The sequence below is a fragment of the Lichenostomus cassidix genome, chromosome 3 (assembly GCF_008360975.1).
Source record: "Lichenostomus cassidix isolate B80296 chromosome 3, HeHo_3.0, whole genome shotgun sequence".
Lineage (NCBI taxonomy): Eukaryota > Metazoa > Chordata > Aves > Passeriformes > Meliphagidae > Lichenostomus > Lichenostomus cassidix.
In genome coordinates, this window is record NC_139483.1 from 40,592,473 (window position 1) to 40,607,484 (window position 15,012).

The 15,012-nt window shown below is 38.2% G+C and overlaps 1 protein-coding gene across 2 annotated transcripts; it reads right to left on the bottom strand.

Moving 5' to 3' along the window:
- Positions 1-996: 996 nt before the first annotated feature.
- Positions 997-14,948, bottom strand: ARV1 (ARV1 fatty acid homeostasis modulator). 2 transcript variants are annotated; one of them, XM_085055439.1, is made up of 5 exons: positions 14,751-14,948; positions 6,048-6,167; positions 4,218-4,371; positions 2,670-2,798; positions 997-2,189 (listed from the first exon to the last, which is right to left on the bottom strand). In XM_085055439.1, the coding sequence occupies exons 1-5, from the start codon at positions 14,847-14,849 to the stop codon at positions 2,083-2,085; spliced, it is 609 nt and encodes a 202-aa protein (XP_084911565.1). In that variant the 5' UTR covers positions 14,850-14,948; the 3' UTR covers positions 997-2,082. The 2 variants fall into 2 exon arrangements, with proteins under 2 accessions (XP_084911565.1, XP_084911564.1); XM_085055438.1 differs by having other exon boundaries at positions 2,670-2,894; positions 14,751-14,938.
- Positions 14,949-15,012: the final 64 nt, after the last annotated feature.

Consider the following 15,012-nt stretch of genomic DNA (forward strand, 5'->3'; position numbering starts at 1 on the left):
CTCGGTGGGTGTCCTTAAGCTCCCCCTAGATTTATGAAATATTAGTGCATTTGTCATGTTCTGGTAGCAGCTCTAACACCAAACAATGCTGAATGCCCTACATTCCTATGACGCCTCTGAAGACTGAGAACCTATACCACACCTGCTTTTGTTCCGCAGCTCTGGAGCTCTTAATTGTCTTCTCTTGCTTCAAAGTTGTGTAAGGGCAGTGTGGCTCCTGGCAGCATTACAGAGTGCATAACTGATAGATTATCAGTGTATGTGACACAATAGGTAAACAGTGCTGCTTTCAGAATGTGTTCGTGTCCGTTCCAGGTCTTCTGAAAAAAACTCAGAAAATACCTGAAATCACTTTTTAAAAATTCAAAATAATTTAAGAAAACTGTCCCCAAATAATTTCTATACATTGTATTTACAATTTTGCTGCTGATGGGATAATGTTTACATATAATAACTTATATTAGTTACACTTAAATAGGCTCCACTCAGCCTTTATACTGAAACCAGTGCCAGATCAAATATCTGAAAAAACCCAAACCCCCTTTTGTGGGGAGGATATATAACCATTGCACATATGATGAATATATTTTAAAAAATCTAACCTAAGAAGAATAAACCAAAGCACTGATGTTACATCATTAGAAAACCAAAACTGGCGTTAGAAATCATGCACATTTTTTCTGAAGAGAGTTCACTCACCAGTTACTGCAATGGACAAAACAGATTCATCTTGGGGAAATTATTACCAATCCAATCAAGCATCTCACATACTTAACAGTGTTGCAGTTTGGGTTTTTTTGCTTTCTCTGACACATTCAGGAAGTTGCAAAGTGTAACACAAGCAACCAAAGTGCTGTCAGCCTTTGATCTAATAACAGAGAATCAGCAATCATTTACTTTTCTGATCAACTTGCATAGGATAGGCAGTTGCATTAGACAAACATGTTTGATGCCTTCTGTGGTCATAATCTAGACTTACTCTAAACCAGAAGGGAATTGAAGATGTTGCAAAACAATTTTTTATTCATTCTGGAAAACACAGACATGAGACAGCATCTGAGGAAAACAAAGAATGGAACTAATCCCAATGGATAGTACAGCCTTCCAGAGCTGAAGCAGGAGGGTTAAACATTGGATTGAATGGAATGAATGGAAACTGGTCTGCACAAAAGAAGTAAGTTTCTGTCCTTATTACTGCCTTGTGGAAAATGATTCTATCAGTTCCTCTGTGGGCCATTTAGCTCTCTCTCTGCCTGCTGAGGAAAAAGGTGCAGAACTTCTGTAAATGTTTCTTTGCTAATTTAGGCATCAACATTTGTTTCTTTGTTTTTTAAAGTACTGCTATATTGCTGAATGGCAGCCAGATGAGGACTGGGTGTGGAGGATGTGACTTAATATTAAATGCAGAAGAAGCAGTATCCTGAACAACCACGGGGGATCAGAGTCCTTTCACTCTCTTTTCAGCTTTCAGAACAAAGCAGCAGCATTTATCACATAAAATTTCAAGCCAGTTTAAACCTATCATTCCTAGATAGTACTATAGAACTAGATATTTTATTATTTTGGATTGTTACATAAACATTCCAGAGAATGCAGCTTGGCTTTCTCACTGTAGTTTTACTCTGGAATACCTGTGTTTTCTCTAATAAACTATTTGCACATGTTCACTTTTCTCTTTGAAAATCTGGTTTTGCGGAAATAAAAATTTCGGCTTTTACATTTTTCCACTGACTCCCTTCCTCTTAAGGGAACAATTCATCCTCCTCTTTCTGCCAAAATGCAGTGATTTGTAGAGTGTTGGTTTTTTTTAGTGTACCTTTCTTCTTACGGCCACAGCAATGCAGCCAGATTTATAAAACTTTTAGGATAGTGACATATTCATATTTTTAGTGGGAAAATAAACAACCTAAGGCTGAAGTTTTATGGCTCTACACAGTAAATAGCCAAACTTCTAATGTTTTTTTATTATCTGTCACCTTCCTTATCCCTATGAAAACAGTGGTTTTGGAGCCTGCTGGCAGATATCATTGTTAGAAAATGATCATCATGTTCTTAGTATTTCTTCATCTCTGGGCTGGCATTTCAAACATCCCATCCCATTTTCTGGAACAAGAAGACAACACCATTTTCCAAAATTAATCCAAAGAAGATGGCAAACCAAGGGAGTATTCGGTTCAGGTTCAATGTAACTGCAAAAGAAAACAGAACAAATTTATCACATACCATTTAAGAAGATCATAGAAACCATGTGAGAATTCATATTAATTTGTATGTATAAGAAATCAATACAAATCTGTAAAAAGTCTGCATTCCAAAGACATGAATAAAATTAACACATAATTCTGATTTTTCAGAAACTCAAAAGAATTCCATTTTATGTTTCAATGATCCATGAGGAGTTGTCTCAAATTGTAACAGATGGATCTGGTGGATATAATACAGTAAATACAAAGAGATGATGGTGAGATAAGAGGTGCTTTTTAATTTTTTTAATAGTTTTTTTTGTTTCAATCACTTTCTGTTAAAGTTTAAATAACACAGTTTAAGCTAGAGCTATTTCAGTCAGTATCTGATATAGATTAAAAAGATAATAATAATGACTTCTGTAACATCAGCACTCTCACACATTCTATACACATAATGCAGTAATAAAAAAAGCAAAACTGTACCTCTAATTGCCTGAGAGTTTGATATCAAGACAAACACTTTTATAAATGCAAGGCACACAGGTGTGTAGTCGTGTTCCCAAATAACAGCTGGAATCAGCAGAAGCTTTCCATAGGTGGACAACAGCAGTGCTTTGAGAAGTAAAATGAAGTCAGACTTTTTTTTCAGCATCTCAGGTGTCATCCACCACAAGGTAATAAAAATGCCAATGAAAAATGAAGTTTGTTCTAAAACGAAATATGAGAAGTTGGAAAGAGAGAGTGCCAAAAATCAAGTCCAGTTCTGAATTAATTTCAGTAAAATGACATGTCCCAAATGCAATAGAGCCACTTTTTAAAAGCCACAGGCAAATACAAACATTCTCCATCTCCCTGTTCATTTTAATAATCAAATATTACTTAAACCAATTCAGTATCATGACATTCAGATTAATTCTATCAAAGAATTCTATCTGTAGGATTATCATACTTGTGATTTCTGACTCCATATAGCACAGGAAGTTAAGCATAAGAACCTCTTCACTTTTACTTTTTAGCAAAAGGAGGTTTTTTTTCAACTGTTAGCCTGTAAAACAAAATCAATACTTGTTTTATTTTTTTATTTTATTTAATCAAGTATTTAATCAATACTTAATCAATACTTAATCAATACTTGTTATAGTTTTTTTATTTTATTTGTTTTATTTTTGGTGACCTTTGCAAAAGGTCACCAGCAATGACCCCTTTTCATCCAGCATGAGAAAGAACACTAAGGGGGAAAAATCCACTACTAAACTTTTTTTGACACCACTTCTGTGAAATGCTGATGTTAATGCAGATGTCAAAGAAACTTCCACAATAACTGTAATAGATGAGTCACTACTGAAAAATGAGTTAAATATTTTTACTGACATGTTTGAAAAACCTACTTAAGAGCAACATTAGAAAATAAATTATTTAAATTAAGCTCTGAATGTCTAAGAAAAATACTAGTTTTAGGGTGCAACTTTGATTTAAACACTACCATCTGAAAAAGTATGAGAAAAAATGTTTTAACCAACAGAGCAAAACCCCTCCCCTGCCTTCATGTGTGGTCATAGAGCACAGAAATGTTTACTCTTTGCTAGTGATGACACTGGTCTGTATTTTTGTATTTTTGTTTTAAAAAGCAACCCAAAACAGACACAGCTTTTCCCAACCATTTACTTTAGTAAGGTTGTATCACCTCAATGAATAATAAACCTTGAAGTCAATATGAAACACGTAATAAGGCTGAGCTCTACATTGATCAAACTATGTCAATAGATTCAGGCAAAGATTTCCGAATATTGCCACTTTTCAGTCTCTTCATATGCTGATCATATCAGTCTGAACTGTAATCAGGATCAAAACAGGCATTTGCATTAAATGCAGGCAAATTAGAGAGTATATGTGTAATTGTGTAACTATACTGGGTTGGACATCACATCTATTCTGTATCAATTTTTGCAGTATGGGCTTGAAAGACTGGTGAAATTCTTCAAGAGAATGCTTAATGCTTAAAGAGTAAATAATACATATCATCAATCTTACCTAAAGAAGCTATGCCAAACATTCTATAAAAATCCCATTCTTTGGCATATCTGATTAAATCATCAGGATCTGTATTTTGGCTTGAATCCTGTAGTTGCAACCACCTGAGATAAGCTTCACAGAGCAAACAAAATATGCAGAGCTTCCCATGAATCTGGTAAATGAAAGAATAATAAAAGGATTAGTGTCAAATCAGCATCAATTAAAGCATTAGCATGGAATCAGTATTTTAAATACATTTCAACACCTCTACACGGACAAGCTCTGTAGGTGTATTATTTTTGTTTAGAATATACACAAAATTACTTCTGTCGACTCACTAGTTTAGCACATCATACTTTTAACATCAGTTAACATGATAGTCAAACTACAACGTGTACAAAACTGCATGAACAGCTCTGTACCGAAGAAGGTGTATAACCGTGGTTTCTAAGGCCTGATGCATGCTATTTTAAAATTTGGAAGGCTGTTCAGCCAGAAATGAAAAACCAAAATTGTGCCATAGCTAGTAGAATTATACTATCTAAAATTTCAGTTTAAGGGCAACCACTGAACCAGCAATCTGGTTTAAGTACCCTTGTTCCTCTTTTTCCCTGGGGTAATCTCCATTAGAAGAAACTAGTAGTGTAGTTATACCAAAATATTTCTCAGTTCATATAAGGGTGAGGTACCAAAAATAAAGGGAGCAATATAATCAAACAAAATTTAAAAACATCCTCTGAAGTGACTGCAAAAATTATGTTATGAGGGCAGTCAGCATGCTTCCACATTAAACAGTCTATAAGCCAGTGCATATGTGAGGTGATTTCTGATTGTACACAGACTTAAATAAACCCTAACAATTTCTGTGCATGAATTCTACTTTTTCCATTAAGGGTGAGTTATGCAAACTGTACACACATGCACAGGCTTGGCCAGTTTAAAATTCAACTCAATTTATTTGAATATATGAAGTTTTCACAGACAGAACAGTCCTTCCAGAAGCCTCACAAAAAACATGATTACTAGTCTCCAGAAGCACCGAATTAATTAAAAAATATTTAGTTAGATTTATGCTTGAAAGATGAGGCAAGTGTATTTGTCTACAGTGCTTAAACTGGACTGGCCAAGAGGTATCAACATGAACACAGCAGACACTTATGCTTAGAGAGTTTACTCTAGATTAGCTTCCCTCTCATGAGAAATCAGTCCTTACAGTAAAAATACCCAACACTGAAAAGCTACACCTCTACACTCCAGCCTGGCCAGCCCAACTACATAATTCTGCATCACAACACTTCAAATGAAAGCCACCATCTTTTGCTCTGGCTTTGAGGGCATGGTTAATTACACAGGAAGAAACTTGTGAGAAATTAGTACAGTAGGTTTAACTGGCACGGTATTGTTAATTTGGTATGTTACACATCTATTGCTCATTTAAAAAAGAATTGTTTCCAATTTATTTGGAAATTACTTTGCAATTATATCTTTCTCTTACAGTGTAATTAAGCACATCATCCTTTGAATATCAATTAACATGATAGGCAGATTAGAGGGTGTAGAAAACTGCATGAACAGTTCTGTGCAGTTCCTTCTCTTTAACATGCAAGATGACTATGTATTTGGTGGTACTGCGGCATCATTTCTGTGAAGACAGAAGCTGTTTTAGTCATAGTAGGAGTCTGAGATTCCATGTGTTCTATTCAAGACATAACTGGTTCAGCTTGCTGAAATCTGTGGAAGGGGAGGAGAAGACCAGTCTTTAAAATTTTACAACTATTACAATGAACTTACCAAAACGAAATATATTTTCAACAAAAGAAGTCACAAGATAGGGGCAAAGCAACTTACATTTATCTTTGTATTGAAAAGAATGTGCCTGTATGCTTGTGCTTTACATAAAACAGCATTAATCAAGATGATAACAGGATCATACTCAATGTATTTATCCACAGGTTTCTGGCAGGATTTCTGAAAGTCACAAAATAACAAGAATTAGGGAAAAAAAAGAGAAAGGAAGAGTTTATGAAATTTTCCTCTAATCTTAGTACAACTGGATAAATACAAATTAGCAATTCAATTATTACTCATCTTTCCCTAATGTCATTTTTATTTTCAATACTTTTGAAAAATTGCTTGCCCTCCCTTGACATGACAGATGACACACAGGCTTCCCTTATAAAACAGAGAGATATGTTGTCAATTTCTACAGGCTTCAGATTAATATCAATAATGAACTATGCAAGAATGGACTTAGTTATCATTTCGTGCTCCACAGATGCACAAAACCAAACTACCTTCCCAAGACTCAAGAAAATGACCAGTATTATGCTAAGGGTTAACTGATTATGGCTTATCTACCGAGTATTTTGTTTGGGTTATTTTAGGTATTTTTTGGAACAAAAATTAATTTCTTCTATCACTTCCTTCTTTTCAGAGATGCTTTATCATCCTATTCTACCTTATTCTTCTATTTAAGAAGACAGTAAATGCTTTTTGCTGTTGCAATGTTCTTCCATACTGTTAGATTGTCTGGATGTTTCAACATCATTGAACAAATACCAATATATTCAAAACACTGATAATGTAGTTTTCCCACAGATCTATAACCAAAGAGTTAGTTACCACTGAATGGTGGTAGAATACTAGATCATCACTTCTCCAACACATCTGCTGGTTCCTGCTGTGTCTGCTAGAGAGGTTATTTCACCTAGACCACTGGGAACTGCTTGTCATCAATCCTCTCCAGTTTTACTGACCTACCTGCACGGCTAATCACTCCTTGATTTGAGTTCGGGCTAATAAAAGGCTGTTATACTGTGAGCAGGAGGGTTAAATACCAGTCTTACAAAAAGCTCACCCAGCAGACCTGAGGGGGAAATAACTTCTTGCAGAGAGCTGAGGAGCTGCAGAGGAGCAGCAGCAATCACTCCAGCTCAAACAAGGGCCCTTGCAGAAGGGTGCTCGCTTGCTTTCTCCTTTCTCCTGCTTTCTCCTGCTTTCTCCTGCTGCTAATCCTCCAGTCGGCTACTTGTTTCCCCCAACCTGTCCTCAGCTAATCTTGCTCCCCCGGGCCTTCACATTAGCTGCCACGCTCAGAACACAACAGTCTTAGAAATTATCTCCAATGTCCAACACCAAATTATCTCCAATGTCCAACACCAAAGTCAAGAAAAACATCCAAACAAATCCATAAACTGAATAGAGTGTCTAGGGAATGCTGCAATCTCTAATCAGTGTTTCTTGGTCCAGGTCAAGGAAAAACTCTACACATTTGGGTAAGAAAACAGTGTGTATGACAGTACACAAGTTAGAGGCAATGAATAAAAAAATTCACTCCATTAACCAAGCGTTTGATAGGTCTAAAATTAAAGCAAGTGAGATGGAAGAAAGGACATAATTAACACAAGACCACAGTTACAGGATTTAATAGTGTGAGAAAGAAATTGCTACTTTAATTAGAGGCAGTACCCTGCTTCATTTCTTTCTACTGGGAAATCATGAATAGATATTCTCATGGGTGGTAATTTGCATATGTCAAATCTCTGGGTTGATGTAGCACCGGACAATGCAATTTTTTTTTAATAGGTTTTTTCACGCAAGCACTGGACAAGTCCATACAAAAGATTATTCAACACAACCGGTGTCAGAAAGGTTAGATGAAGGATATCCTACATACCCCTGGTTTCATTATGCTCTCAAATTCTCCTACAACAGAACATTTTTTGACCAGGACCAAAAATCTTTCTGAGTTAAGAATGGTATTTTCAATCAGAGGATCCCAATTGAACACTGATCAAAAAATTTGCAGTCAAAAGGTATTGAAAAATTTTCACTGACAGCTGACAAGAATTTTAGACAATGAAAATTTATCAGACCAACCATCCAGGCAAAACCAACAATAGAGAAATTTACTTCAGATATATAAGGAGACTGCTATGAGTGAATACACAAACAGTGGTGTTTTCTGCCCCAGAGCTTCTTGTGGCCAAATACCAAATCTGCAGCTGTGAAAATAACGTTAAATTTAGTATTACTGTCTTCTAGAGTTAGATGAGAGCCCTATTCTTAATATATTTTATATTCCTAATATACTTTATTTGTATCTGAGTCTTCTGCAAGAAGAAAAAATCCTCTCTGCTTATCCAGCCAGTGACCTAGCCAGCAGGAGTGTACATCCAGGGATTTCTGAGTCCTACAAACCACCTTTGCTGCAAGAGACTTATGTGTGCACTGCTACAGACTAATCGGATGATGGTTACTACACCATTAGTATACTACAGTATTAATATGCCCTCTGGGAAGAACTTTTCTCCCCACCTGGCTTTGTTATTTTTTCCAGCTATACAACTAAAACATCTGACCCAAACCTTAAATGCCTAGGAAGGAAACCTGTGACTAAAACCTGACTTCAGCAAAATCAGTGCAAGCAAGGATTGATGCAGTTTAGGTACACACAGGTTTCACTAGATAATTTTACCGAGTTAAACAAATGTAACTTTGTGGGCACTGATAATCACTAACACTTTCAGAGAAGATTGGTATGAGCAGCTCAGCTATGGAGAACTGCTTGCACACTTACTTTTAAGATTTTAGTCAGGCAGTTTAGAGTGAACTACAATACTGGTGCTCAACATCTTGTTCCCAGTTGCTGTTCTGCTCAGCTCAAGTCAACAGCCTGGGCAGCTTGAGTGAAGATGGCACATCTGTAAGGAACCCAAGCTTTTTCATCTTCTTTGGGCTTTTTCAAAGAACTGCCTCAGTTATCACAACCAGTTCTAAAGCAAGAAAAAGAAGTAACTGGAATTCTCCATGCTTTTAGCCATTTTTCAATTTCTGCCTTAAATATGTAATTGACATCAGAAACAAGTAATTGGTATTTTTTCTTGAAAATACAGACATTACTTTGATTAATATGTACTTTCAGATTACACTGCAGAACAGAAAAGTCAAGTTTCTCACTATAAATTCTATTTACACATCTTCTGATTTGGTAAATTTTAGGAAAATTACATGTGTTTGATACAGACACATGAAAGTCCAACAAATACTGTGCTCCCCTAAAAAAGGATGTTGAAACTATTTCAATATTCTAACAAATTTAAATGGATATTACTTTAGGAACGGTTTGACTAATCAAATATTTAGGAAAAATTTACTATGGCTTGTCTGTTGCTTAAAAAAAAATCTTCCATTTTCATAACTTAGAAGTTTTCTTAATTATCTTTAAAAGTTTAAAACTAATTAGCAAAGGCAGATTAAAGAAAAAAACAAATCTTCAAAAGCTAGTACAATCATCTTTTTCACAATGTAGTATATCAGACTCTTTTTGATCAAAGAAATCCAAAACATTTAGGGAAAGTAACATACATTTTAACATCTCAGTTGTATTAAATACAACCAAAAAAAAGCACTGGTATGTAATTCTGCCTGCATGTTTATCAGTGTTTTGTAAAACACTGCTGAAAAGACATAACTTTTCTTTGTTAATCAAAGATACTCAACTTACAGTGTTCACAAATGTGTGCACAATACAATACAATGTACAAATATTTGAGAAAATGCCTTCTGTCTCTGAAGGATAAAGCTCCTAAAGTACATAAACATTAACTTAAGTCATCTCTCCAATATTAAAACATTACTTATTTTTAAATAAAAATATTTTGGAATGAGGGTTTGTAGAAGGGAGAAGAATTCTTGAAGAGGAAGCCACAGGACGTGACAGAAAGTGAAAATAGACACTGAAGAATAAAGCTTCATCCTGATCTAAAAATACCATGCAAACCACATCAGGAATACATTTGCATATCTCCAGGCATTAGAAATATCAATGAAACAGTCTCATTTTAGTATTCCTTACTCCAGGGTTTGGAGTTTGGCAAAATTAAGCTACAATTTTTTGCCGGGCTACATACACAGCAAATTGTAACAACATTTACATGACTTCAACATGAACACAGGGCCATTTACATAAATTCACAGGGCAAATTAACTCAGACTGTTGTGAGAGTGCCCTTAATCCCAACTGCACCCTTAAATAATAAAACACATTAGCTGTGCTGCTTTCAGGAATGGATTCTTTATTAAGGATGCAGCCAAGTGTCATAATAGACTGAAAAACAAAACAACCCAGTTTCCCGTGCATTCTATTTCAGAAAACAAATCAAAATATTGTTTTATAATTTTTCCTGTATAATACGTTTTCCAGTAGTGAGTTGGTTTGTAAATAGAATTATGTAAAATTAGCATATTTTATTTTCCAAGATGATCTTTGTACTCTTGGCAGATTCTTTACCACGTAAATGCTTTGCATTCAAAGCATTTAGTCTCTCTGCCTTGCTGCAATAAAATAGCTTTTCAATTATTTTTTAATTGCAGAAAAGCTAAATGAAGTGTGCACTGCTCAGGCAATTTGGCTTTCTTATTACAAAACACAAGGGGGATCCTGACTGAGCTCTACATATTGCAATGAGTAATTTCTTTCCCTTTGTTATGGTCTGGAACATTTTAAACATTTTATTTTTAAGCACAACAACATATATGAAATTGAAACCCAAATTTAAAAAACGCTTGCATGCTTTTCCTCTATTTCTGAATAAGTGAAGTTCGCTAATTTCCTTCTGTATTCATTTTACTTTGCAGAATTTATTCCAGGTTAGTCAAATGTGTTCCCACCCCCCACCCCAGCATAATTACTGTAGTAGCAATGTTATTTGAACAGTAGTTTTTTCTTACTATTCTTAACGGTTGGTTTGTAATATATTCAGTGAAGATTTTCTGTATTATTTGCAGATCAATTACATTTTAAGGTTTCAAAATAATTAACAAAATACTTCTCTAGAAAGAGGCACCTAGGCTTACTTTCACCATCTCATCTTGCTTGGAATAGGGAAAACATCAGCATGTTCACAGATTAGGGCTAAAACCAGACCCTTGAGCTGCAAAGTGACTGCCAAACATCTCCTCCATTGGAGGCAATCCTAACCTGCCCACACATCCCCACACCCTGCCCTGTTGTTCCCCAATTATTACACTGAAAGAAAAGCATATTGAAGAGGTCCATCTGTCTCCTGTAACAGTACTTCCACAGTGAAGTATATGCAGGATGAAAAAAAGGTTCATCCACTAAATGTGAATCTTGAGTGAGAAGGGATGTGCAATGCCAGAGGTATGGCCTAGGCTTCAGCTGAAAATGGTCTTAATAAAACAAAACAGATTTAAAAAGAAGTTCCAGAACTTGAGGAGTTTGTGGCAGTTAGTCACCTGCAGAGTTATTAAGAAAAGACATGACTTTTCCAACCCAAGTATCATCATGCTGTGGGGACTTCTACGTTTTATAGAAGAAAGTTTCTTTAGTTTCTTCAACATCCATTGCAAATTTATTCCCAGAGTAGCTAGTAACACTTGAGAGGCCTTTAATGCTTGCCCACATTGAAATTACAACATGGAGTTCAAAGAAACTTTTAATTATATTGAGCCATAACAAATGCTGCGGGAACTAAACTAAAGCAACATTAGACTGAATTTCCAAAAATGTACTATAGTATTGTGGGCTGGAAACACATGTTCCTTAATGGAAGCTTCTAGTATTTGCCTCTGGAAAAAAATTCATCCTTCTTTCAACAAATTAATAACAGAGTACAAAATTGTGGTATTTCACTTAGGCATTCAATTTTAAATGTTCCACCTCAAAAGCACATCCAGATCAGGTTAAACACCTCCTAAAATAAATGTAGGGCTAGATGGAACTTGTTGTTGGGAGAACTTAGCTTCTTCAACCTTGAGATAATGTTCCCTAAAAGTCCTGAATGACAGGGTTGTCCTGAGAATGGCAAAGACTATTTAGATGCAGATTTGTTAATGTATCAAGGATAACTTTAAAATAGCATTGGGGAAAGTCTGTAGGTCAGTATAAAACAGTGAGGATCTTGACAAGGTTCTGCTTGTTCCCAGTTTTCTGGGGCCCTCTATTTGACTTACTGTATGGAACAAATGTTGGCTTGTTGGTTGGTTCCTTTCCTTAAGGTGTCAGTATTTCCAGACACTACTTGAAAATGGGAATGACACACAAGTGCTTATTAACAAAAAAAATTATCTAGGTGATGTCCATTTGCCTCACTTTGGGAATTAATATATAATCCTTCTATGAATTTTTCCCTTCTCTCTTAGTGCTACAGTGGAGTAGCAGTACTTAATTCTCTCACTCACAAAGACGGATGAAAAATGTTCTCAGGCTGAGTGATCACACCTTCTAATCTCACCAAAGACCTTCAATTTTTCTTAAATACCTTTAGCTTTACTTAAGCTTTTAGAGGCCTACACTCTAAGTTTTATACATAACTGATATAAATGATGTTTCACACTGGTAAGTGGGATCTTCATTTATTTTTAAGTGAAGACTTCCAAGCTATCATTATTTTCAGGTTTCATCATCAAGAAGATTCATAACACTGACAAAGACATTATATCACTACTCATGAAAGTCTGTGAAAGGTATCAAATGACATTTGGTACTTGATTATTTTTTGTTGTGAGCAGCAAGATGATGAACAACTTTCCGGTCTTTGGCCAGAGCACACCCTTGCCTGCATGGAAAAGAATGCCTCCAGAGAGTTGGTGCAGTGACAGAACTATCCTTGCAGATTAAAAGGAAAATGTAAAGCAAGAAGTGCTCTATTAGAAATCATGAGGTCTTGGTAGGTGGAGACAACAGTAGGGCTTACCTGCAATACACAGATAAACCTGAAGTCACATCAGTTCAGCTGAAAGAATCTTTTGATCTTGGTAACCTTTTAATGTTCTCATCTCCACTTTATATAGCATGAGCTAATGTGTTTCTTACTCAAGTGTTGTGTATTGCCTGTTCCTCATGTGGACCACTCCTGCTCTCAGCACTTCCTGGGTGGCCAGAAATTGAGGGAAAGTTTTGAGATGATATGACACACACCACATAAGAGCAACTAGGACTGAAACTGAACCATGAAAACCAACAGCATAGCCAGAGGAAATACACTGATAGGAGTAAGTGAAAATAGTACAGATTAGTACAATAGTACAGATTTGGGATTGCATGAAGAAAGGTGGACAGAATTCAAAATTGCTAGTAATGTGAGATTGTTTGTTCTTTCTTTTACTTGGTTCTTTACTCTTTTTATATGAGTTTAGCATCTGTAATGATGCAGCAACTGGGACTAAAGTCTTTGATACTATGTGGCATGCCACAGCTCCAAAAGACCAGGATCTTTGGTCCTCAAATGGTTAAAAACTAAGGGGAACGAGTGCCATCTACTGGCTCCCAGGTTGCCTTAGATCTGCTTATCATCACCGGATTAACAGGCAACGAAGAAGTTGTAGACTTCAGTGAAGTCTCCCCTCAGGCTCCTCTTCTCCAGGCTGAACAGACCAAGTGACCTCAGCCACACCTCACACGGCTTGCCATCTAGATCCTTCATCACCTTTGTAGCTCTCCCTTTAGATGATCTCCAGTAGCTTTACATCTTCTATTGTTTTGCCCAAAACTGTCCCCAGCACTCGATGTGAGGCTGCCCCAATGCAGAGCAGAACAGAGCAGAGCAGGACAATCCCCTCCCTTGCCCGGCTGGTGATGCTGTGCCTGATGCACCCCAGGATAAGGCTGGCCCTCCTGGCTGCCAGGGCACTGCTGACTCATGTTCAACTTGCCATCGACCAGGATCCCCAGGTCCCTTTGAATAATCATCACTCAGGCCCAGACATTTAGGCCCAGTGCCCCAGGAGCTGTGTTCAGCCACAGAGCCACGCTGAGATCTGTCCTTCAGCAAGAGCCAGGCCGAGCACAACAGCAGCAAACCCGCTGCAGTGCAGTGCCCCGTACAGGAGCACACGGGCCAGTCAGGACAGCTCTACCACACAGGTGCACTCAGGAGCTGGAGGAAATTACATCGGGAAGCGGGGCAGATGGAAATCCTACAGAATCACAGAACGGGTCAGGCTGGAAGGGACCACAGGGTGTCGTCTGGTCCCACCTCCCTGCTCAGGCAGGGTCATCCTAGAGCACACAGCACAGCATTGAATCCAGATGGTTCTTGAATATCTCCAGTGAGAGAGACTCCACAACCTCTCTGGACAGCCTGTTCCAGTGCTCAGTCACCCACACAGTGAAGAAGTTTTTTTCTCATATGCAGGTAGAATTTCCTGTTTCTGCCCACTGCCCACTGCTTCTCGTCCTATTGTTTGGTACCATCAAGAAGAGCCTGTCTCCATGCTCTTGACACCCACCCTTTAGGTACCTATACACATGGATGAGATCCCCTCTCAGTGGTATCTTCTCGAGACTGAACGGGCCCGACTCTGCCAGCCTTTCCTCGTCACACACCTGGATTCAGGGAAAGCGGCCACACCGTGCGGCACGGCCCGGGCTCGGCAGCAGGGGGCGCTCCGAGGCGCTCAGGCGCCCGCGTGCCTCCGGGCTCACCACCACGTGCCACGTGCCGCGCGCCGCCGCCGCCCGCGGACCTCAAAGCTTCCCCCGTGCACCCCTCGCCTCCCCCGCCACTGCCCGCCACCCCGACTCACGCAGATGGAGATGCGGAGCACCCCGCGCTGGTAGTCCCGGTACAGCTCCGTGGCCTCCCCGTTGCACTCGATGCAGCGGTAGGCGCCGAGCGCCGCCATGGCGCGGGAGAGCACGCCCCAGCCCTGTCAGCGCTTCCAAACTGTCTCCTCATTTCCGCGTTCGGGGGAGAAGCCGAGCCGGACCAGCCGCGCTGCATCCCGGGAGTTGTGGTTTTCTTGCTGGCGGCGCCCGCGGAGCTGCCCCGATGGAGAACTCCATGTC

What these genes read in the sequence shown, in the direction of transcription:
- ARV1 (XM_085055438.1), bottom strand. Translation starts at nt 14,849, where the DNA reads ATGGCGGCGCTCGGCGCCTACCGCTGCATCGAGTGCAACGGGGAGGCC. An exon ending in GTTTGGCATAGCTTCTTTAG is followed by an intron (nt 2,895 to 4,217) that starts GTAAGATTGATG and finishes ATTTCGTTTTAG; the next exon opens with AACAAACTTCATTTTTCATT. An exon ending in AAACTCTCAGGCAATTAGAG is followed by an intron (nt 2,190 to 2,669) that starts GTACAGTTTTGC and finishes TTTCTTTTGCAG; the next exon opens with TTACATTGAACCTGAACCGA.